General features: G+C 52.9%; 6 protein-coding genes across 6 annotated transcripts; 4 read left to right on the top strand and 2 right to left on the bottom strand.

The window, feature by feature from the left end:
• Positions 1–1,219: 1,219 nt before the first annotated feature.
• On the top strand, positions 1,220–2,501 carry P152DRAFT_473898 (putative mannose-1-phosphate guanyltransferase; the record flags this gene model as incomplete). Its single annotated transcript, XM_033681277.1, has 3 exons — positions 1,220–1,226; positions 1,286–1,329; positions 1,386–2,501. 3 exons carry the CDS (start codon positions 1,220–1,222, stop codon positions 2,499–2,501), a joined length of 1,167 nt encoding a protein of 388 aa, XP_033533807.1.
• Positions 2,502–3,937: 1,436 nt separating this feature from the next.
• Positions 3,938–5,383, top strand: P152DRAFT_397507 (NAD(P)-binding protein; the record flags this gene model as incomplete). Its single annotated transcript, XM_033676412.1, has 3 exons — positions 3,938–4,191; positions 4,348–5,170; positions 5,228–5,383. 3 exons carry the CDS (start codon positions 3,938–3,940, stop codon positions 5,381–5,383), a joined length of 1,233 nt encoding a protein of 410 aa, XP_033533806.1.
• Positions 5,384–6,212: 829 nt separating this feature from the next.
• On the top strand, positions 6,213–9,108 carry P152DRAFT_507545 (oxidosqualene:lanosterol cyclase). Its single transcript, XM_033682541.1, has 4 exons — positions 6,213–6,770; positions 6,826–7,289; positions 7,339–8,787; positions 8,844–9,108. The coding sequence occupies exons 1-4, from the start codon at positions 6,501–6,503 to the stop codon at positions 8,932–8,934; spliced, it is 2,274 nt and encodes a 757-aa protein (XP_033533805.1). The 5' UTR covers positions 6,213–6,500; the 3' UTR covers positions 8,935–9,108.
• A 1,519-nt stretch (positions 9,109–10,627) lies between these two features.
• Positions 10,628–12,111, top strand: P152DRAFT_370107 (uncharacterized protein; the record flags this gene model as incomplete). The annotated part of the gene is made up of 3 exons (XM_033675495.1): positions 10,628–10,742; positions 10,804–10,856; positions 11,884–12,111. Coding segments are annotated over 3 exons (396 nt in total), but the record flags the coding sequence as incomplete, so codon positions are not given.
• Positions 12,112–12,947: 836 nt separating this feature from the next.
• On the bottom strand, positions 12,948–16,136 carry P152DRAFT_507544 (uncharacterized protein). The gene is made up of 5 exons (XM_033682540.1): positions 15,935–16,136; positions 15,573–15,698; positions 15,041–15,519; positions 13,204–14,988; positions 12,948–13,147 (listed from the first exon to the last, which is right to left on the bottom strand). Exons 1-5 carry the CDS (start codon positions 16,064–16,066, stop codon positions 13,099–13,101), a joined length of 2,571 nt encoding a protein of 856 aa, XP_033533803.1. The 5' UTR covers positions 16,067–16,136; the 3' UTR covers positions 12,948–13,098.
• A 3,096-nt stretch (positions 16,137–19,232) lies between these two features.
• On the bottom strand, positions 19,233–23,170 carry P152DRAFT_473893 (myosin IC heavy chain; the record flags this gene model as incomplete). Its single annotated transcript, XM_033681276.1, has 4 exons — positions 19,233–19,651; positions 19,762–20,279; positions 20,327–23,109; positions 23,156–23,170. 4 exons carry the CDS (start codon positions 23,168–23,170, stop codon positions 19,233–19,235), a joined length of 3,735 nt encoding a protein of 1,244 aa, XP_033533802.1.
• Between the last annotated feature and the right edge of the window lie 84 nt (positions 23,171–23,254).

Raw genomic sequence — 23,254 nt, 5'->3', positions numbered from 1 at the left:
CGGCAGACTCTTTAGTGGAATGAACAGAGTGCAAGAGAGAGACGTTATCTGCACTCTTCAGGGCTCCGACGACAGACTCTGGACTCTTCGACCTGTTGGAGATGGGTACCGACTCGTTGGCGACATTTGGGTGGATGGGTTGATGGAAGGAGAAGCATATGAGGGGCTAAACCCGGACGAGGTTGATTATGGTATGGAGATTGTTTGACTTAATAATGCTGCATCAGGGAGGAACCTTCAGGGACATGAAGGCTGAAGTTCCTACTACGTTATACCCAGGATAGTTGCCGGATATGCAGGGGTCGCAAACTGGGTTACGGATGAAAAGGGATATTATACCGTCCATGGAATAGGCTCGCCCTACATACAGATTCGATTCTGTACGAACTAGCAAGATAACTCCGTACGATAATTATCAAATTCAATGATTAGATGAGTAGCCAACGCTTCACTCCCAAATACCCCTGGAGCCTAATATGGCCATAGACATTCAGGTATTCAGAGCACAAGGCAGTTTATCCCCATCATTCTTGAGCAATATTACCATACGGGCATTTAGTCATGATTGCCTTCATAACGATGATTTAAGTTCAGGTAATCGATTTGTCGCTAACTATGGTGTGCAGACTGTAGCCCTTGCCCTCAAAATTCGGAACCGGCGATCCGGATTCTCCTGCGTCTAGTTAATAATAGAGCCCTGTGAAGCCTGTGACCAGTGCCTTTGGGCTTGTTTTTCCAGAAGAATCCCCGGACTTTCATGTTGCTGGTATTAATACGTACGTACATAGTACTTGGCCGAGCCTTGGATGGGTGGGATGCATCATGCAACTCATGCAAGGGGCGAAACACACCGATTGGCGATGGCTGGTGGTCTGTTCGCCGAATCATCTCCCCTCGCCGTCCGATGCTCCAGTTTCAGGTGCAAAAGAAAATGCAATCTGGACACCTGACAAGTTGGATATTGCACTAATTATTTACCCCAGCGTGCCACGAGTCGTCCAGACCACGATACTGCTGTTGTTCACCCCTTTAACCTTTCCGTGACTTGAGGAAGGTGAACTTCGCCGCTGTACTGTCGTATTCAAGTCACTCAGTGTGACCCTGACTTTTGTTTTAAGAGCTTCAGCTCCCACCTTCGCTTTACCCTCCATCCACCTTCATTGCTTTGCGAATCAACGTACCACTCGTTTACAAATTCAAGAACTTTCAAATCACCATCATGAAGGGTAAGAGACACGGTATACAGAACCACTATGGCAATGCGACTGACAGGATATCACTCCAGCACTCATTCTGGTCGGCGGATTCGGGACACGGTTGCGACCGTTGGTATGTCTCTTAATCGACAGATCGCTAGATACAATCGAACTGACCATGACTTCAAGACACTCACTCTCCCGAAGCCATTGGTCGAATTCGGTAACAGGCCGATGATCCTCCACCAAGTCGAGAGCCTCGCAGCAGCAGGCGTAACGGATATTGTCCTTGCTGTCAACTACCGTCCAGAGGTCATGACCGCTGCTCTCAAGAAAGTGAGTCTCCGCTTCACCGCCCTTCCAATCCTCTCATTACTCCACGGAGCGTCCCCTGACATTTTATCGCAACAGTACGAGAAAGAATACAACGTCCGTATCGAATTCTCCGTCGAGTCCGAACCCCTCGGCACCGCCGGCCCCATTAAGCTCGCCGAGAAGATTCTCGGCAAAGATGACGCCCCCTTTTTCGTCCTCAACTCCGACGTAATCTGCGAATACCCGTTCCGAGAGCTCGCCGAGTACCACAAGCAGCACGGCGCCGAAGGAACCATCGTCGTTACCAAGGTCGAGGAGCCCTCGAAGTACGGCGTCGTCGTCCACAAGGAGAACACCTCCAAGATCGACCGCTTCGTCGAGAAGCCCGTCGAATACGTCGGCAACCGCATCAACGCCGGCCTCTACATCCTCAACCCCTCCGTCCTCAAACGCATCGAGCTGCGCCCCACCTCCATCGAGCAGGAGACCTTCCCATCCATGGTGCGCGATGGGCAACTGCACTCCTTCGACCTCGAAGGCTTCTGGATGGACGTCGGACAGCCGAAAGACTTCCTCGCCGGCACCTGCCTCTACCTCTCCTCGCTCTCCAAGAAAGGCTCCAAGCTACTCACCCCTGTGTCCGAGTCCTACGTGCACGGCGGCAACGTGATGGTCGACCCGACTGCGAAGATCGGGAAGAACTGCCGCATTGGCCCGAACGTAACGATCGGGCCGAACGTGGTCGTGGGCGACGGCGTGCGGCTGCAGCGGTGCGTGCTACTGGCCGGGAGCAAGGTGAAGGACCACGCGTGGATCAAGAGCACGATCGTGGGATGGAACAGCTCGGTAGGGCGGTGGGCGCGATTGGAGAACGTGTCGGTGCTCGGGGACGACGTGAGCATCGGGGATGAGATCTACGTGAATGGAGGGTCGATTTTGCCGCATAAGTCAATCAAGCAGAATGTGGATGTGCCGGCGATCATCATGTAATCGCGGACCGCACTGCTTTCTCCTGCTTCATGTCCCGGGCACGGGTTGACTCTCCCCTCTCGTGGGCAGCACGTCTTTTCTAATTCTTTTCTGTTCGCTTCGTGTTCCGAGGACTCGTTCGACTGTTTCATGACGTTTTCGGCATTTCGGTACGGGGTTTCATGGGGTTTATTTCTTCGGTGTGGTCGCACTTGCATCTGCGGGTTCTGGGGCAAAGCACTATACATTTCCGTTACGGCATATGTGTTCTGGAGTCGGGTCACATGAGCTAGGTTCATTGATGGCTTCGATTCGATTATTGCGAGGGAGAGCATGCATCGCGGATGTTATGGCGCAAGCAAAAGACGTGTACGTATCACCTACAAGGTCTAGGTGCAATACAACACAGCATTTCCAACTCCCTCCTAATGTTTCTCACACATGGTGGTATTCGGGTTTTATTCGCCTCTCGTTCAATTCATCCCTCGACGTCTTTGGACCTCGCATGCCACATCACTCACACCACCACGCACCCCTCTACTATGGTATCATTTTGCCTGATGGTCCACTGATGTCTAATACCGCCTTGATATGAGCTGAGACGGCGGCAATTGTCATACATATCTTCGCCTCCCAAAATCGCCTATCGACAGTCTACTATTAATAACCCAACCGCCTAAGAAGGGTGATGTCAACCATGGACCGCTCCCGCTAAATCGCAATAATCCGAATACCACTCTCGCGAGTCGCCAAATCCCAAAATCTCGTGATGTGAACAGAAATCCATATCACAACCCTCGCCCATGCAGTCGGGGACTTGGGATATCATCGGTTCAAACTTCAAAGCCGCCACAGCCATAGTATACATTATCGAATCTCGCTTAAAGTTGTTAAAACTCGATCTCTCATCCTTCATCTCAGGACTCAGGCTCATGCAGATCAGTATCTGGTCATTCTGCTGTGAGAAACGAGAGGACCGTACCCAAATTACGACAACTATTGAGGGTTTCTCCCATGATGATGATGAGTAAGCCAATGTCAGCGCCAAAGATCCACGCCAAGAAATCCAAAACAGTGGGTAAAATCGGAGCCACACTTAGTCAGGAGTAGCTCCTGTCCGTGCTGGTGCACCCCGCCGTCCCGCCTGTTGTCTACAAAACAGTCTACTGTCTACAACCAGCGCCCAGAATCTCCTTTCCGGGGCAACCAGACGTTTCGAACAAGCTCAGGCACTTGAATCAACGCTCTGGCCTATTCTGACCTAGCTAGAAGCCTGTTTCACGTCCCGATTCCCCCTCGTCTGTCGCTAAGTCCTGGCTGAAAAATCCTCTGGAAGCTTGCCGAATGCTCCGTTGGTCCTGGTGGCTTGGTGCAGCTATCTTGCCTTGATCGCAACGGCAAGGACAGATCTTAAATTAATAAAAAAAATTGCCGGGATCGGGGAACTCGGAGCCGAAATGTCGACATTAACTATCCTGTCGGACCAAGATGTCCGCAAGTTGCTGCATGATTTAACCCGCGAGGATGTGATGCACATGCAGATGGCGTTGGCGGATGCATTACATTACTACTCGACTTCCACGGAAGAGTTGGAAAACGGGTGCAGCGCGACGTTACAGCCGCACCGGACGGTGGTGGAACGGAAGGATGGCACAACGACGCTGTTCATGCCGGCGTCGAGCAACGAGGGGATGGGCATGAAGGTGGTGACGTTATCGAAGGGAATTGCGACATCGACCGAGAGACCGAGTCTGTCGACACGGGCGTCGATATCCGATTCACCACGATCATCACTCGACTCGCGTCTCTCGGAACTCACACTTTCCTCTAACTCGCAGCGAACATCTGACCGCGATTCTCACTCCAGCACGGTTCCTTCGTCGATTTCCACCCAAGATTTGAACTCGCCAGCCCCAACTACCGCTCCCCGCGGAACCCTCACCCTCTTGGACTCCTCCGGCTCACCCACGGCGCTCCTCAACGCCACGGAGCTCACCGCCTTCCGCACCGCGCTCGCCAGTACGCTCCTCCTCCAAAAGCGGGCCAACGTTCACGACGTCACGATTTTCGGCGCCGGAAAACAAGCCTACTGGCACGCCCGCCTCGCGCTCCTCCTCCGCGGCTCCGACATCCACCACCTGAACATCGTGAACCGCAGCTTCGACCGCGCCGCGGGCCTCCTCCGCGACCTATTCAAAGCGGATCCAGCCGTCCCGCTGTGGCAGCCGAAGCTGTCGGTGCTAACCCCGAGCCACGGGGAGTATGCGCACCTCTTGAAAACCACGGTGCGCGGGAGCAGCGTGATCTTCACGACGACCCCATCGACCGCGCCGGTGTTCCCGGCGGAGCTACTCACGGCTTCGGAGGGGCGGAAGAAGGGACGATACATCGCGGCGGTGGGGAGTTACAAGCCGGAGATGATCGAGGTGCCGCCGGAAGTAGTACAGGCGGCGGTGTCGCCGCCGCGGCAGGCGCGGCATTTTCACTACCATCGGCACGCGACGCCGGAGCCGGGCGGGGCGGTGGTGGTGGATACGTTGGCAGGGTGTATGCGGGAGGCGGGGGAGATTATCCAGGCCGGAGTGACGGAGGAGGAGGTGGTGGAGATTGGGGAGTTGATTATGTTGAAGCACGATGCGGAGCGGCGGGGGCGGGAGGAGCGGGGGGGGGGGGGGGGGAGGGGGGGGAGCGTGGATAGTTTGACGACGACGCATAGTATTCAAATTGGGGGGAAGAAGCAGGCGAAGCAGGCGGGGGATGATGGGGGGTTGAATGAGTGGTTGGCGAAGGGGAATGTGGTGTATAAGAGCGTGGGGTTGGGGCTTATGGATGTGGTTGTTGGAGGGGAACTGGTCAAGCTGGCGAACGCGAGGGGGATTGGGACGAAAGTTGAGAATTTCTAGAAGAATATATTGCAAGTGTCCGTACATAGGGGGGACCCCTAGTAGGGGTTTGGTAGATGACCGGGCACTGTTTTCCATGTGCTTTGATATAGCGACTGGGTATCACTCCGTAAACTGATTGATTGTCATGACATATATATGACGACTGGTCTAGGGATCAGACGAACTTATACGTAAAGAATCGATACCGAAGCGATAGGGTAGTGAGAGATACGAACAGCAGAAAGCGTTGAAAAGATTCAAGATGTGCGTGCAAAGGGAGAAGAACGTCCAATGTCGAACCATCTTCCGATATTAGAACCACACGAGCGAAGGATTCCTGTCCGGAGTCTAACCCCATTGACTTGGTGCTAAGTACATCGGAAGCCGGATGGAAGATCGATCCGACTACTTCTCTTGATGGGTCCATGCAAAACAGTTCCACCACCCATCCATCAACCTGGAAATGAAAACGCCCACGAAAGCGGTGTGGCCTGCAGTATTTTTACGGCGTATTATTTACCAGATCAACAGGAGCTCCGAGCTAGAACCCCTGGTTTGGGTGTTAGAATTTGGAAAGTGTACGTACACCACACAGGGGCAGATAGGGATTTTGCTTCCATCGACATAAAATTAATTTATAAGAAGATCCTTTTCCTGATCGAACGAACATACGGGATTTGCGGCACAGAGGACAGCAAAGTCGTCAACTGAATTGAAGATGGTTTTCGGATTTATATGTGACATTTCCGATGCGACCCTGATCTCCATGCTCCCCTCCACCTTATTCCAATTGCAACGAATTGCAGCTGACGAAACGTCGGGGCGCAGCTCCTCCCTAACCAATCCTGGCGTAGATGGTTCATTATTGGGGAGAATTGGGATCTGGAGTAATAACTGGGGAAGAACCGGCTAGGGAATGAGGGAATGCTTGTCAAATAAATGAATTTACCCAAGCCCCCCCTTCGACACCTCCACTCGCCCACTTCGTTATCCCGCTCTGCTCTCAGAGAGAAGCTTCAACATTCTCAGTTGGTCTCAATTGATAACGTGCTTGCTGCTCTCATCTAGTTTGAGTGTCCATTCGATCAATTGGCCCGTATCGACCTATTGGAGGTATATTCCTCGCTCTACTCAAATGGCGACCAAGAAACGGGCGAGCGGTGCCGCCAAAGAGAAAGCCAACGGGTCAGCGAAGAAGGCTACGGGAACGCAGCTCGGAGAGTCGGAGAAGACTGGAAACGGTCGTGCGATTCCGACCGATCCCCAGGCCGACAAAACAGACTATTCGCGCTGGCGGATGCTGGACGACGGTGGTCGACAGACATGGCAATACCTGAGGACCGACGAGGAGGTCGCCAAATGGCCGCAAACTGCCGCGGATAAATACTTCCTGGGCTTGGACACGGTATGATAGATCACATCCACGGCCATGGCTTTGTTAAGCTGACAATAACCTCTAGGGAGCACCGGAAGTTCCACCTGCGAAAACCCCCATTGCCTCCGTGAACAACGCCCTCTCCTTCTTCTCCCGTCTCCAGTCGGCAGGAGGGAGCTGGGCCTGCGAATATGGCGGCCCGATGTTCCTCTTGCCGGGCCTCGTCATCACCTGGTACGTCACGGAGACCCCGATCCCCGCGGAACATGCCATCGAGATGAAGAACTACCTCTTCGCGCGACAACACAAGGTGGATGGAGGGTGGGGCCTACATATCGAGGGAGATAGCTCCGTGTTCGGCACGTCGATGAACTATACGTGCCTCAGATTGCTCGGTGCGGATCCAGAAGACCCGCGAATGGTCAAGGCGAGGGGAACCCTTCATAAAATGGGCGGCGCGATCTATGGACCGCACTGGGCCAAATTCTGGCTGAGCGTTCTGGGCGTTATGCAATGGGACATTGTCAATCCTGTTCCTCCGGAATTATGGTGAGTTTTCATATGATATTCCCAATTGGTATGGTATTCACAGATTCAGGCTTCTCCCCGACTGGACTCCGATCTCGCCATGGCGATGGTGGATCCATATGAGAATGGTCTTCCTCCCCATGTCATTCGTCTCCTCGAAGAAATGGTCATATCCTTTGACTCCGCTTACCGAGGCTCTCCGGAAAGAGCTGTTCCCTCAGCCATATGAGTCGATTAAATGGTCGAGCAATCGGAACAGCATCAGCAAGTTGGACGAATACTACCCGAAATCCTGGCTATTGAACACCGTCAATACCGTTTTTGTGAACATCTGGAACCCGTTCCTTCGGATCAATCGGATCAAGAAAGCAGCCGAAGACTGGACGTGGAAGTTAATCCAATACGAGGACCTCAACACTGGCTTTGCCAATCTTGGACCTGTCAACGGTCCGATGAATTTGCTCTCTTGCTACATCCAAGAAGGCTCCGACGCCGAGTCCGTCAAGCTGCACCGTGAACACATGGAAGACTTCCTGTGGGTCAAAGACGAAGGCATGCTCATGAACGGCACCAATGGCGTGCAATCATGGGACACCGCCTTCGCCATGCAAGCCATCGTGTACGCCGGCCTCGGCGAGGATCCCCGCTGGCAGCCCGTCGTTCGCAAAGGCCTCGCATTCCTCGAGACGCAGCAGATCCGCGAGGACGCCGTCGACATGGAGAAGTGCTACCGCCACCCTCGCAAGGGCGCCTGGGGCTTCAGCAACAAGCTCCAAGGCTACGCCGTCTCCGACTGCACCGCTGAGGGCCTCAAATCCGTCATCATGGCGCAAGCCCTCCCCGGGATCCCCGAGCTCATCTCCCACGATCGCCTCCGCCAAGCCGCCGACATCCTCCTCACCTATCAAAACGCCGACACCGGCGCCTGCAGTTCGTACGAAACCCGCCGCGGCGGCCACTGGCTGGAGCTGCTCAACGCCGCCGAGGTGTTCGGCAATATCATGGTGGAATACGACTATCCCGAATGCACGACCGCGGTGGTGATCGGCCTCACGACGTTCCGCAAGTTCGATCCGGACTACCGCACCGCCGAGATTGAGAAGCTGATTACGCGCGCGGTCGCGTGGATCCGCACCAACCAGCGCCCCGACGGCAGCTGGTACGGCTCCTGGGGCATCTGCTTCACGTACGCGGGGATGTTCGCGCTGGAGGCACTGGCGGCGATGGGGGAGACACACGAGAGCTCGGAGGCGGTACGGCGGGGGTGCGCGTTCTTGATGGGAAAGCAGCGCGCAGACGGCGGGTGGGGCGAGTCGTATAAGAGCTGCGAGGACCAGGTGTGGACGGAGCACGAGAACACGCAGGTGGTGCAGACGTGCTGGGCGGTCATCGGGCTAATGTACGCGGAGTATCCCGACAAGGAGCCGATTGAGCGCGCGTTGCGGATGGTGATGCGGAGGCAGCAGAAGAATGGGGAGTGGTTGCAGGAGGCGATCGAGGGGGTGTTTAATAAAAGCTGGTGAGTTTGGATGGGGCTTGCGGGTCTAAGTTGGGTCGACGCTAACTTTGTGCCAGCATGATTTCGTATCCGAATTACAAGTTCATCTTCCCGATCAAGGCGCTCGGGATGTACGCGGAGAAGTATGGCGACGTGCCACTGCTTTGAACGGTTCTAATCGGAGCTGACGACTGCTGTTGTCCCTATGCAACAGCGTGCATTGGATGGCTCACTTCATTTATTCCCATAATGCTTAATGAGACTGCGCCGCTCTTACTCGCTATGGATATAGCGGTATATAGGTTCATAGTCGAATACGAAGATTTACAATCGCGATTACGCCGGAATATACTAACTGCGCACGGTCACAATCTTCCCCCACGCTCTACAGTCAGATAAGGAATCCACTATATGGCTCTAACATGACGAAATACGTCGTTGAGAGAGAGAGAATAACTCAAAGCCGGCCATGAGCAGAGTCTTTACTGCATTCGTTCGGGGTAACATACGGGTAACTCCGTGCATATCGTTACCGTTGTTGATAGTAATGCGGCAATTGGGTGCGCCGCATTCTAAGGCTCAGGGTGCTCGATACATCGGTACTTGGAAGACATTGAATCCCAACCACAGCATACTTAGTAGCAGCCCGAAGGGTTCGTGATGCATGGGTTTGCTGTGCTCACCCGCTCATCCTCAACAGAACCAGTGGAATGATTTATATACCAGCACCTACTGGTAGAAATGCTCCAGCCTTTAGGGTTTGTCCGAGACTATCTATGTATGTTGAATCCCTGAACAGTACCTACGGTGGCGTTTCTTGTCCTACTTTTATCTCAAGCACAATTTGTTCCTTTCGCTCGTGGGTGTGACATTGATTCCATCACTGGCTTATCCTGTTGGTTCCCTTCCGTTTCACACTCTCTCCTGTCTCATCGACCGCTGTTCTGTAGTTCATCCGGCTAAGTCTTTCTATTCGGTATCCCTTCTATACTCGACCGGCTGCTAATTCCTGTATTTAGGGTCCACTCATCTTACCCTGAAATTCACAACTGCATTCATTATCGCCAAATAGCGAGGCCTTGGTTTGGAGGGAGCGTCCATTACACACAAGGTATTCCGTCTACATACGCTGTCAGCATCATGAAGGTTCGGAATCCGAAATCAACTGCGGAACCGTTAGGAGGTTACAGCACCTCACCATAGCATACTAGAAACAGGGCACCGCATCTCTCGGGGCCCATTTCTTAAATGATCCAAGGGCTCTGCCTATGAATTCAGGTGTGTCATCCGCTGTATCCCGCTTCGAGTGCCCTGGTCTTTCCATTTCTTGCGTCTTCTTCGTTCTTCAAACGCGGCTCCGTCCCGGGAGTGTGGCCTAGCTGGTAAGGGACGCTGAAGCAGTTTGTGTCGTATAGCTCAGGTTCACTGGGCGTCGGAAGAGATTTAATGATGACGATCCTTCGAAGCAAGCGTCAGCTTCCTCAATCCAATGTTCAACTGCCCTTCGCATAGTCATTGACCTCGTCGTTGATATGAGAAAATGGAACCTCCAGCGACTCCACCTTCCTCATTGAACTTCCTGCTAAGTGAGCATCCACAAAAGACGGGGAAGATACACTGGCAGCAGCCGACGTTGATGGTCGGAAGTTTGGCCGCAGGCATCATCGTCGCTTGTATCCATCATGGCTTTTACTCATATATGGATGGTGTTATAGTTGGCACGGGAGTAACTCAGGAGTGGGTCAGTCGAGTTGGAACCGCGCTCGCGTTTCTCGTTCGAATTCTGCTCTCGCTTTCAATAAGCATTGCCATTATTCAGTGCTTTTGGGATGGCCTCAAGACCAACCGAGAACCTGTCAAACTTAGTGTTGCGGATAGTTTGTTTGATATAACGTCCAACCCCATGGGCTTCTTCAGTTACAGGCTCTGGAAGTTCAGTCCCCTTTTGGTCTTTTTGGCAGTCGTCCACTGGCAGCGTACCGATTTGCACTCTCCTGACGACATTGACTGACTGCAGAAGGTTTCTCCCTTTCGCAGTGATTACTGCGCCACCTACACTTACAGTTGTCTCCATTGGTGTTGCTGATAGAGTCCCGGCGATAGTCCCACAAGTAGACTTCAACAGCAAATGTTTTGTTGAAATGTCCTACGATACCTCCGAAAAATACGCCGTGCCAAGTCGATTACTCCTGGGATTGTCCACAATTGTGGCATACTCTGGCCATATCCCCCGTATCGAACCCCCGTTCAACAATTCTTCCTATATTCTCGAGTTTTACGGTCCCTCTCTCCATTGCCACCCCTTCCCTGTCCGACTAAATTATTCAGATGTGGGACGTGCAGGAAATATCTCATATTACGCTTCGGCTCCGCTAAACGATTCAGTATCATTCGAAGATCAGTTTCGAAATTTAAATAATGTCCATTATTGGGATCAGGGTATCGCTGGATGCTCTGCTGAAGATGTGTTCTACAAGTTCCTGGGCATGAATAACACAGGCTTGGATGTGGACAGACAAAGAGTGGGCACACGAATTTATATTCTTCGACCAGGAGACCACTACGAGACCGGACCCTGGGAAACTGGTGATGTGGTGTCTGACTGCCGCTTGCATAACTCTTCATATACAGTTGAGTTCACATTCGACAGCGGGGTTCAGACGCTGGCGGTAAGAAATGAAACGGTCCTGAACGAAGTCACTGCCGTGAACAGTCTTGAACTCGGACTCGGACCGGACCACCGTACCTACGATGAGAGCAAGCGAGTGATCATGAACTATCAAGCAGTGATGCATTCATTAGGATATCAGATTGGTGGCTGGCTTGAAGGCATCTACGGACCAACCAATGCTCTGGCCGCTGCATTCATGGTTTATACAGAAGAGTCTGGCAAATATACACAGGGCGAAAAAATTACTGGAACCAGTCTCAACGCCAAAAATGCGACGTTTATATACGGCGTCGAACAACTGACCAGGAACATAACTTTAGGTCTTTTCAGCAAAGCGGCGTTCACGTAAGTCGAGATTTACTGCGCATAATGGTCTCAGGCATTATCTGACATCAAAATTCAATAGGCAAACCAATTCAAACCCGGTCATGGTCACCAATTGGAAGTCCGAGAACGTATACAAATACGAACCTCGGAACCTCGTCATAGCCTATGTTATCTGTGGCGGCATGGCTTTTCTAGGAAACATCATTGGCGCTCGACCCATGTTCAGGACTAGACGATCATATTCCAATGCATTTTCGACCGTGATCAGGACGTCTCGTAACCCTGATCTGGATAAGATTATCCGAGGCTCGGACACGGATGGTGCTAATCCTCTTCCGGAATCTTTGGAGAATATACACATTGCTTTTCGACCGGCATCGGGGAATGACAAAGATCAAAAATATGCCATTGAGGTTTGTGAGTCGGGGAACGGGAAGTAATTGTGGAAGTGACACTCTCAGATCGAGTCCACGGGTCAATCCTGCTATTAGTCTTTGCCATAACCAAAACCTCGAGGCATTAAACACCAGTCTGGATGCCCGATGTATTGCCAGTTCTCTTTCACGGACTGTATGGATGGTAGAACGATGCACTGGTTGCGTCTGAAGAAGAAATGCAACATGCCTTAGAGAATATATAGGTCCGACATGGCGAGAGCCATCCGTCGTACAAGCTTGTGGCACGACACGATATATCTCATTAACAGAGGAATTCAGGGTATAAGCACCTAAACCCTCGAAGAGGGCTAAGGGGCCATAAACGTATCTTGACTTCGCTGCAATTTATCGCCTGCGTTTGAGCTGCGACTTAATCATTAAGCATATGAGTCATAACTCGATCTGGCCTCTGCTCCGGTAAGAAACCACTAGTATTAAAATTAGGAACCGGGACTCGATAGCCATTTGTAGTGGCGACAAAGTTAACTGCTGCCCCTGAGCTGAGAAGTCAAGATATCAGATCCCAAACCACGTACTGTGGTGGGATAAAGGGAACCGGTCTCTAGCACGGTAAGGAAAGAAATGGAGGTTTGCATGAATCTGCTGATCCGGTAATGTTATAAATCGCTCTAAGTTCCAACGAAACACGCCACTGCACCAGGACGATCACCAGAAGAGCGGTACCAGGGATCTCACTGATCTAAAAACCATGCAATATCATATCCAAGTCCACAAGACAATTACATCCATCTACCGAACTATTCTGTAATTATGATACCTGAGCAAGAAATCCCACTGGTTCACTGTTATACGGATGCATTCCAACGCCGCCATGTAACACAGATACTCCATCATTATATCCCTCAAGTATTTCCTTGGCCCATAACCTCCATGTTCCTAAAATACCCAAGTGAACGATTCCACAACAGCGAATGAGATGGAACCCCTACGAAGACCAAACGTTAGTCACAATGGAAGCACGATAAAGGACAAGAAACGTACCGAATATCCGCCGAGCTCGCACCGACCAGAACCTGAAACTCACCCTCCTCTGCGATCCAGGCCTCGAGGCTGGTATCGTAGTACCCCACGGAATACTTATCAAACCGCAATTTGACCACCTTGGTCTCTCCTGGGTTCAGAAGGACTTTCTCGAATGACTGTAGCTCCTTCTCGGGTCGTGGAAGTCGGGATCTGACGTCCTTGATGTAGCCTTGCACCGTCTCATACGCGGTGAAAGACCCGGCGTTGGTGACCGGTACCGACACCTCGATGACTTGGTTCTCGTTGAGGACGTTATTCGAGATCCGTGGCTCGCCATATGCGAATGTCGTGTATGAGAGACCGTGGCCGAATGGGAACAGCGGTTCGACATGGGACCGCTCGTAGTGGCGATATCCGATATAGATCCCCTCACCATACAGCACCTTCGCGTTCTCGCCAGGCCAATTATGGTAGGCCGGGTTATCCTTCAGTCGTCGTGGGAACGTCGTTGGCAGTTTACCACTGGGGCTCTGTAATCCGAACAGCACCTCTGCAAGCGCATTGCCGGCTTCCTGGCCTTGGTACCAGGCCTGGAGAATGGTAGGGACGCTGTCTGCCCATGGCATCGTCACGGGTGTACCGGACTGGTTCACCACCACAGTTTGCGGATTGGCCGCGTAGATCGCTTCGACTAGACGATCCTGGCTGCCATCCTTGGGTAAGTCCATAGTCTGCCTGTCGTAGCCTTCTGACTCCCATTCTCCATCGAGTCCGACGACGACGACCGCCACATCGGCATTCTTTGCCGCATCGACAGCAGCTGCGAGTAGATCTTCCTTCGACTCTTCCTCGTAACCAATACGACAACCGCCATACCCGTGTGAGGGGCCGAGTGATTGTTTACTGGCCGGACGCACCTCGTTTGTGCTTTCGACGAGGATGGTGACCGCCTTGCCGGCTTCAAGGAAGATAGACTTAGCGACGTCTTGAGAGGCTTCAAACATCGCCTCGCCTTCTTCGGTCCAGTTCCAGTTGTCGACAAAGAGTTTACCGTCCAGGAACAGCCGTCCAGGCCCGACGGAGGAAAAGCCAAATGTGTGATTTCCGGTCGTCTTGGGGGTGAGGATGGCTTTCACTTTGAATGAGTACACTGGCAGAACGGATTTCGGCGCCGAGTCCCAAAGCCAGAGATCGGTCGAGCTCTTGTGTTCAATCACCCCTGGATCGCCTTTGAATCGATCGCCATGGTAATACTCCAGCAGGACGCCTTTGCGCCCATCTGGTGTTTCACAGAAATCGGAAGCTAAAGGCAGCCATTTCGCAGTGTCACATCCTTGTGCGTAGACAACCTCTCCTTTGAAGACACTCTGTATCCCGTCCAGTGGTGAAGTAAGGTAATATGGATTCAAGCTGGCGCTTCCTCCACCACCGGCGATGGCGCGGTGGGCATTGGGACCAATGACAGCAACCTTTTTCGCCGACCGGATTGGAAGCAATGCATTTTCATTCTTTAGCAATGTCAAACCTTGGATGCCAGCGTCGCGAATCAGGTCGCGTAGCTCTGGGTTGTCATTGGATTTCTCCGGAGGCTCTGGGACGTCCCGGAGGCCGAGGGTGCGATCGATTAAGCGTAAAACGTTGCCCGCTGCTTTTTCGACAGCCTCTTTTGAGAGCTCACCCTCCTCGACAGCCTTGATGGCACGCTCGCCACGCCACTTGGCTGGACCAGGCATCTCCAGATCGCAGCCTGCGCTGATGGCTTGGGCCACGGAGTTAGTACCAGTCCAATCAGACATGACTAGGCTGCCAAGACTGTTATCCATCTGCGCTGCTAAAGCTGCACTCCTTAACTTACCCGTCATATCCCCACTCCTCTCTCAATATATGAGTCAAGGTCTGCTCATTCATGTCCGCATGAATCCCATTGATCAGATTGTACGAACTCATCAACGCCCAGGGTGAACACTCTCGAATAGCAATTTCAAATGGCTTGAGGTAAATCTCACGTAACGGTCTTTCTGCCACGAGAATGTCAATGGTCATCCGCAGCGTCTCCTGTTCGTTAGCAACGAAATGCTTGATGGTCGCTGCGACCCCCTTGCTCTGCACGCCGCGAATGTACGACGCAGCAAGCTTGCCGGTAAGAAATGGATCTTCGGAGAAGGATTCAAAGTTCCTCCCGCCTAGCGGCGATCGATGCATGCATACTGTTGGTGCGAGCAACACTTGCGCTCCACGAGCTTTGGTTTCCTCGCCGAGATGCTCCCCGACCTTCTCAATAAGATCTCGGTTCCATGTCGCAGCGAGGGATATCCCGCATGGAAAGAAGGCAGCCTGAAAATGTGAGCACAATGACCATCATGGATTTTGAACAATCTGACCCATACCTTGGTGCCGTTCTTGAAGAACTCGCCCCTGGCTCCACTTGGACCATCGGTCGTCTTGATCGAGGGTATCCCCTTTCCTGGTATCTTTACTGTCCTCCAGAAGTCTGCTCCAGCAAGAAGAGATATCTAATAGCACTGTTAGTGGCACTCTTCACGTGACCCTCTACCAAGAAACACTGCATCGGAACAATAGCTGTCTCTGTTTTTAGATGACCCAACAACTGTTTGAGTGTATCACGGAAAAGGAATATTGAAGTGCATTGAAACGCACAGGAAGACACCAGAAGGTCATCATAGAAAACGATATCGATATGCTAGGACTTTCGTTCCATGCCAAGTGGGTATAGAGGTGCAACACTTGCCTGTTCTTCCAGTGTCAGCTTGGACGCAAGTTCTCTGGCTTGCTGGTCAGCCCTTGGCGCCGAATACACTTTCTTTCCGGCCATGTTTCCGTCCGGTACGACAGCAAAGAGGTGCGTGTTGGCCGTGACCATATCGAAGTGTCTGAACAGGTATATATATATACCCTCCAAAGTGGATGCACCGGAACAGCGTTTGGGTATCAGCCCACTACAGGACAGGGTCCGGGCAAACGTCGGTTGGGAGGCGACAAGGAGTGGGTTCTTAGACTCCGGACAGGGGTGCAGGTATGATGGTATCAGACAACTGCCGTAGATGATGACGAGATCGCCGAGTTAAGGTTCAGTTGAACGGTAAACGCGGCAATATGACCGGACAAACTAAGAGGATAAATGCGGAAAATGAACAGCGGTGTGAAGAGACAAAAGCTTGGGAAAACGCAGGGAGCCGATGAAGCACAGCAAGGGATACCAACGCCTTGAAATACCCGTATGGGAAAGGGATAAAAGAGGCCAGACGGACAAGTTAGGAAGTTCTTTGAGATGAAAGATCGACGCGAGCACGTTCTCACTAGATAGACCTGTACAAACCAATATAAATAGTGTTTCTCTAGTAGTCGACGATACTATGCTAGGTTTGAACATGGGACATGCGGGTCTGATGCATGCATCCATCCAGAATAGCAGTTGAGCCCTGGAAAGTCGATTCAAGATGATATATGCTACTCCTGCTTGCCCTGGAGTAAGGCCCCAGTAATTTTGGACGGGCCATGGGAACAGGGATCATTGCTCTGTTCGACGTCAATTGAAGGACCAAATGTGATGGGATGAAGGAACGGCGCTCTTTGGTTGCCGCGAATCGCGCTACATTTCAGCCCGAAGTTGATTATGCATTTGAGGATTTTGACTTTTCGGGACCTCGTGGTGTTCCCGTGGCAGCAGCACGCGAGAATCCGTTTGGATTTGCTCTTCATCTGAAACGAGCTCTGTGTGGCTCCGCTCCGCTGCATTGAATGTTGGACCAACCCTACAATGAGCATCCAGCAACGATGCGAGATCAACTCGATTACTCCTATCAAGGATGGAGTTTCGGAGAATTGTGTTCTTATCGGTACCGACCAGATACTATTCTTCCTCTCACGATCGTCGTCCGAAAGGATCCAAGGAAAGCGGCCCAATTGGTTTCAGGCGTACGCTGCCTCTAGCTCGACCCTATCGTAGGATCAATTGATCTCGGAGCAGGTAGCTCCGCTTCAGCGAAGGGATCGTGGCTGATGTGCTCGGCTGGATGAAATGGCAAAACACAGAATGTCATGCTTATGCACCATTGGAGACGTCATCCTTGAAATGGGTGGATCAGTTGTGATTCGAATCGTGGGTCGTTGGGAGTTCCTGTGTACCTGTATTGTGTAAGGATTCGACCGACGTTGCGGTTTGACGGATAAAGTGCGGACACCACGGCGCTCAGTGCACTCCATGATTCTCCAGCGAGCAGCAAACAAGGTCGAACGCTGACTGCTGCAATAATTTAGCCCTTACACGCACGGTAATATTATGCACCACACATATGCAAGGGCAGAGGACCCATTGGAGAGATTCCGGTTATGATATGCATTTTGCCGCTTCATGCTTCATGCATCGATGCATCTTCAGACCAACCGACCGCATTGTCGGATAGACCAGGTGACACCACCTTGCCATGTCCATTCCCATACCCATCGAACGGGGAGAAAACGCATCGTTGAGATGGTGGGAGGAGGCCCGAAAGCGCCGCGGCAAGAATACCTGGAGGTAGCAATTTGCCTCAACAGGTCGCACGCAGACGGCTGAGACGGGCCTAAGAACCGACAACTGGACCGACGAGGAAAGTTACTGGATACCGTGGTTACATATGTCCACACTATATTCCCCAGACGCGATCCACTTGAGCGATGAGATCTATACGGGACAGGGATGAACAACGTGGCGAGGATATTACCCGATATTGGACTGTGATCCTCTGAAGCAAAAGGATCCTCCACGCGGGGTAATGGCTACCTTTACTTCCGGCCTGTATCACGATGTTGCCTGTGGGAGTATAATCTGATGTCGAGCAGCAGATCGGTAATGGTCTATCCTATGTTCGGGTAAAGGATTCACGCTGTAACTGCTATCAATCAATATTAGGCCCTTGATCCATACCATTTGGCGATTACAGCACTGGATAACGCACTCTAGTCTCATTCGACCTCTTCGTAGCAACCGGGTAGCAGTTAGAACTAGTGCGTAGTCCCATTCATTTTGAAATAGCCCTGACGATGGACGTGGGGGTTAGTCTGCTAAATATCTGCTGCTACTTGCAAGAGTACCGACTCACTACTAGGTATTCCCTCTACGAAGTTAACGGTCAGGCAAAGCTTGGATGGCAGTTGAAAGTTATATCCGGCCGAATGCCACCAACTGTCCCGAGCTTGGTAGGACTCATGGTTCGGGCTGGCATGAACGGCGGTACCAGTCGGTACCAGTTCGGAACCACAGATGCTTCTTCTTGCTAAAACACTTGGTCGAAAACTAGTCCTCAAAGTGTGGTGACGTATGAGACGACGTACGAAACAATAAGTTGACATTAACGAAGGCAACGTGGACACCACATCAGCAATTATCTGCCGTGACAATGGAAGGACGAACCTCGTACAGAAACATCATGTGCTCTCGTCCGAATCCGAAAAGTAACAGTTCATGCATACCTATACGATCTAAGCACCCTCGCCTTGACTCCACTATCCTCTATATCTGAGACAGCCGGGAGCATAAACGACTGCATACGACCGGAAAAGCACACCAAGTACATTGCTAATCCAATAGGATGCACAATTCCCAGCCGTTACTCCGCTCTTGGGTGATGGATGGACATGCAAGCGTGATTTTGGAAGTCAAACCAAGGCTAACCTTGCTATACTGCGATCCTGTATAACCACATACCGGCTAACCCAACGCTCAATACGAACACCTGTCTCGCTCTGCTCAAAGCATGCAGCAACACCGCTGGCCGCCTGACCATCCCAATATTTTAAACTTTTCCATCGTGTCATGGGGACCGCGTCACGGCGGTGGTACTATAACATCCAGGAAATTGATATAGACCTGCATCCCTCGAGGAAAGCGAGGAGGTGGACAACCGGCGCAAAACCCTCGAAGAAACTGATCCGCTTCCAATCGAATCCTCCACCGCAAGCAACGCTGGACCGAAAAACTCAATTACATTGCACACGGGCGTCTCGAGCTCCACCTTCCTCCCTTCTTTCCCGTGCCTCATATCCCTTCACCAATCATCGTCATTTGCCGGACGCCTCGAATTCATCGCCGCTTGCCTCGCCTTCAATGCCTCCGCCAACCCGCCCGCAAGACTCCCCCCGCTATCACGTGCCGGCGTGTCCGCGCCCCCCGCGCTGGCCCCGCTGCCCGAATACCCACTGTCGCGCGGCGCGACCGGCACCAGCGGTTTGTTGCCCGCAGGCCGCTTCGCCGGAGGGGTGGGAGGTGTGGGTTTGGCACGGGCGCCGGCTGCGGGGCCGTGAGCCGCGATACCATTGGCGACGGGAGGGGCGGGAACGGCGCGAGCGGCCGGAGGTGGAGGCGGAGGCGGGGCTTGCTGCACTGCGGGGGGAGTGTATGCTTCGAGGTACGCCGAGGGGGTCCAACCCGAGGCGGAGTGGTCGAGGCGGCGAGCTAACCACCAACCTGGACGCGGCGCGTTAGAGATATATTGGACGATCGGCCCGGGAGCGAGAAGTGCGGTGGCGGGACCAGGAGGGGAAGGAGGGGCAGGAGGGGCAGGAGGATGGACTTACCGTTGCCCTCTTTCTGGGTGACCTCAACGATTTCGTGCTTCGTCACGCTCATCTCCCCGCTCGTTTGTCCGGCGAAATCGTATAAGGCACGGTACGTGGGTTCCCTTGGCGCCGGTGCGGCGGCGGGAGGGGGAGGGGGAGGGGGCGCCCTGGCTGCAGCTGTAGCCGCAGACGGCATGGATGACGTGCTTCTTGCGGCGCCGTTGACTGCGGCCACGGGTTGGGGAACCGCCCGTGGTTGGGTGGGTTGGGAAGGGACAGGTCTGGCCTGCGGCACAGCGCGAGATGCCAGCTTCGAAGGACCACCGCCTGGGCCACCGGGTCGTAGCAGCTTACCCTTAGTGATAGGCTTCGCAGCTATCTGCCTGCCTCGAGGGGTCGGCCGCGATACCGAATTAGGCGGCTCGCCAGGGCCGGTGTGGATAGTGCCACTTTTGTACAAATCGTCCCTGGGAACGGTTGGATCCCGCTGCGACTTGACCACGGCAGGCTTCCCCGGCTTTTTGTTGTACTCGATTCTATACGAAGTCAGCAATACGGTCTCAAGCCCTAGTCGACTGCTTACTGTGGCCCTATCTTTAGATCCATCCCCCGGAGCGCCCTGGCCAAGTGCGTGAAGAACTCGGTCTTGAAAACGCATCGGACCAAAGGATCTGGTTCCTGCGGAGATCCGGCCCCGATCGAGAACCAGTCATCCTTGAGATTCGTCGCGCTGATAAATCGAAGGGCCCCAATCGAGATAGTTCGTTCCGCCAAGATCTGCACTTGGTTGTTGGCCATGACTTGCTTCACGATGTAGATGGTCTTTCCGGTGAGGACCAGCATCCGAGGCTCGGGCTTACTCGATCGACCGAGCTTGGAGACCAGCAGTTCCGCACGGCAGGAGAACAGCACCGGCTCGCCTGGGCTGACCCCAATGGCGCCGCGAATCATTTCTCCGGGCCCACCCTTATTAGCAAGACCAAGGTAATCTCCCATGAACCGGCGGTAGCCCAATAGACTGAAACGACGTCGTTCTTTCCGTCCAGCAAGCACCTGGTGCCCGTAGTCTCGTACCTGGATGTACTCCTTCCCTCCATTGATTCTTCTCCAGAACCGCTGGATTCGAATGGCACACTCGGTACGGTACCGCAGGTAGTTCCTCCACGCTCGCTGGATCCGGATGGCCATGTTATGCCAGTATCGATCTCGCATCGTTTCAAGCGCGAACAGCGTCTCCGGAGTCTTGATGAAAGCCTTCGTGACGCCCATTTGGTACTCTTCGTTTGGAATGTTCGTATCCTTCAAAATCTGACGCGCCCCAGATGGGTAATCTTCCGTCCAGGTATATTCGCCAGCGTACGAAGTCTTCGGTGACAGCAAGTAGAACCGCTCGACGAATTTCTCGAACGTTTGTCGATAGGCGAAACCGGAGCGTCGAATCCGCACGTTCTCTTGGAGACCGAGGTATTTGATCTGGTGAAGAACATTACCGGAATTGTACTCGGACGCAGACTTGTTCTCGTTGGGTTTGATCGTTCGAATATAAGAAGGAGAGCATTTCATGAGCGTTGCAACCAGATCATTCGCCGACGCCTTGATCTTATCACCGGCTGTCGGGGGTCGACGCCTGTTATCTTGATCGACTTCGTGCGGGAATAGAGTGTGCAAGAAATTATTCCCGCTTTGAGCTACGAGGTTGAGAAGATCCTTAAGGAGCTGGTCCTTGTTCTTGTCGGTCATACCCTCGACGGCATAGGAGACATCGCCAGCGTAGTGCTTGATGATAAAGTGGCCTTGTCGGGGCTGGAAATGTTGATTCGAAGACAGCATGTTCATCCTCTGGACGAATGTCTGGTCTGCCGCGCCTGGATCCGCATGAGCAGTAGCGCATGCATCGTTTAGCGCAGCGAAGACACCCGGAGGCCGTTTTTCCTCGATCAAGTCACAGACAACCTTATTGTCGAAATATTTGATCGGCGTCCACTTAATCTGCTCCCGCTCGTACTCCTCTTGCTCGGTCTTGAGCGTCAGCTGGATGAAGATCTGCTGCAGTTTCTCGTTCACGTAGTTGATGCACAGTTGCTCGAAGCTGTTTTTCTCGAAGATCTCGAATCCGTAGATGTCGAGGATGCCGATCGAATAGGCGATGGCGCCGCGGGCTTTCAGCGACGCGTTGACGCGCTGGACGATCCAGTCGAACATGTTGGTGTAGATCGCTTTGGCAAGGGCGTCGCGCACAGAATGCGCTTGGGGGATGTTGAGTGGGACATCGTAGACGGACCCTCGTCGCCCACCGCGATTGGTTTCTATCACTCTCTCGGTCAATGCTTTGTCGACGTGTGCCGCATCGACTTCCAATAGGTATGCGACGAAGTCAATCACTGATCGGTCTTTGATCTTCGCATCGCCCTGCTCATCTTCGCCGAACGTGATGTTACCGATCCACAGGATGCAAGTCAACATCCGGAAAACATTGTCCTGCTCTTCTTGCGACATGCCAATAACCTTCATCGCATTTAACGTGTCCTTGAATTCGGCATGGTCATCAATTCCGTCGACATCGTAACACTTTGATCGGCTCGTGTAATCGTATGACTGGGGTTGCTGCACCCCAAAGATCTCGCGGTAGTTGTTCGACGCCGATTTGGTGAACTGGTAGAAGATGTGGAAGTTCCGCTCGTTCGCGATTTGACCCACCACGCGGGATTTTTCGAGGAGGTAGTTGTTGATGTTCGCGCCCACCGGCTCCCCCTGCGCGTTGAACTGGATTTCCAGATACTTCCCGAACCGCGACGAGTTGTTGTTCCGCAGTGTCTTGGCGTTGCCGAAGGACTCTAGTAATGGATTCGTCGCGAGGACCATGTCCTTGATCTCCTGAATGGAGCCGTTGCTACCGCCGGAAACGTTCGCGATGTACTGGATGATCCGCTTCGCCGCCTCCGTCTTCCCTGCACCTGACTCCCCCGAGATAATGATGCATTGGTTCTCTTTGTACGCGTTCATGTTGTAATACGACGCTTCCGCGATGGCATACACATGCGGCGGCATCTCCAGCCGGTTCTTCCCCTTGTAGCTATCCAATACCTGGTCTGTGTAAATGCCCAAGTCGCGGAACGGGTTCACCGACACCAGCACATGGCCGATATACGTATAGATCTCCGCATTCTCGAACCGCTTCTTCAGGTTGTCGTTGATGGCTTCGTTGGAGATCTTGCTGATCAGCGTCAAGTCGGAGACGCCGACCTCCTTCTTCTTCGCGATTTCGAACGCGGCTTTCTGGATGCCTTTGGAGCCACCGCGGCCCGCGCCCGCAGATTGCTTCGCATTGGCGGCATCTTTCTTGCGGCCTGCCCGCTTCGTCACAGCCTATCGAGGGTCAGATCGTGGCGAACGAGTTGCATCTTCAATCCACTCGGGATCCTACCATATCGGCCTTCGACTATGCGGTCGGATACGTGTGGAGGCTCAAGGCAGTCGTTTGTGCGACGGGATGGGGAAACGTATGGCGATA

Source organism: Eremomyces bilateralis (assembly GCF_010015585.1).
Source record: "Eremomyces bilateralis CBS 781.70 unplaced genomic scaffold P152scaffold_10, whole genome shotgun sequence".
NCBI lineage: Eukaryota > Fungi > Ascomycota > Dothideomycetes > Eremomycetales > Eremomycetaceae > Eremomyces > Eremomyces bilateralis.
Note: the sequence above shows the minus strand (reverse complement) of the source record. Positions and strands in the feature narration are given on the sequence as shown.

Excerpts from the sequence above, each read along its gene's own strand:
- P152DRAFT_507545 (XM_033682541.1), top strand. The coding sequence starts at position 6,501 with ATGGCGACCAAGAAACGGGCGAGCGGTGCCGCCAAAGAGAAAGCCAAC. Across the intron at positions 6,771-6,825 it reads ACTTCCTGGGCTTGGACACG|GGAGCACCGGAAGTTCCACC; the intron begins GTATGATAGATC and ends AATAACCTCTAG. Across the intron at positions 8,788-8,843 it reads GGGGTGTTTAATAAAAGCTG|CATGATTTCGTATCCGAATT; the intron begins GTGAGTTTGGAT and ends ACTTTGTGCCAG.
- P152DRAFT_507544 (XM_033682540.1), bottom strand. The coding sequence starts at position 16,066 with ATGGTCACGGCCAACACGCACCTCTTTGCTGTCGTACCGGACGGAAAC. Across the intron at positions 15,699-15,934 it reads AGCTGACACTGGAAGAACAG|ATATCTCTTCTTGCTGGAGC; the intron begins GCAAGTGTTGCA and ends CAGTGCTATTAG. Across the intron at positions 15,520-15,572 it reads TCTTCAAGAACGGCACCAAG|GCTGCCTTCTTTCCATGCGG; the intron begins GTATGGGTCAGA and ends TCACATTTTCAG.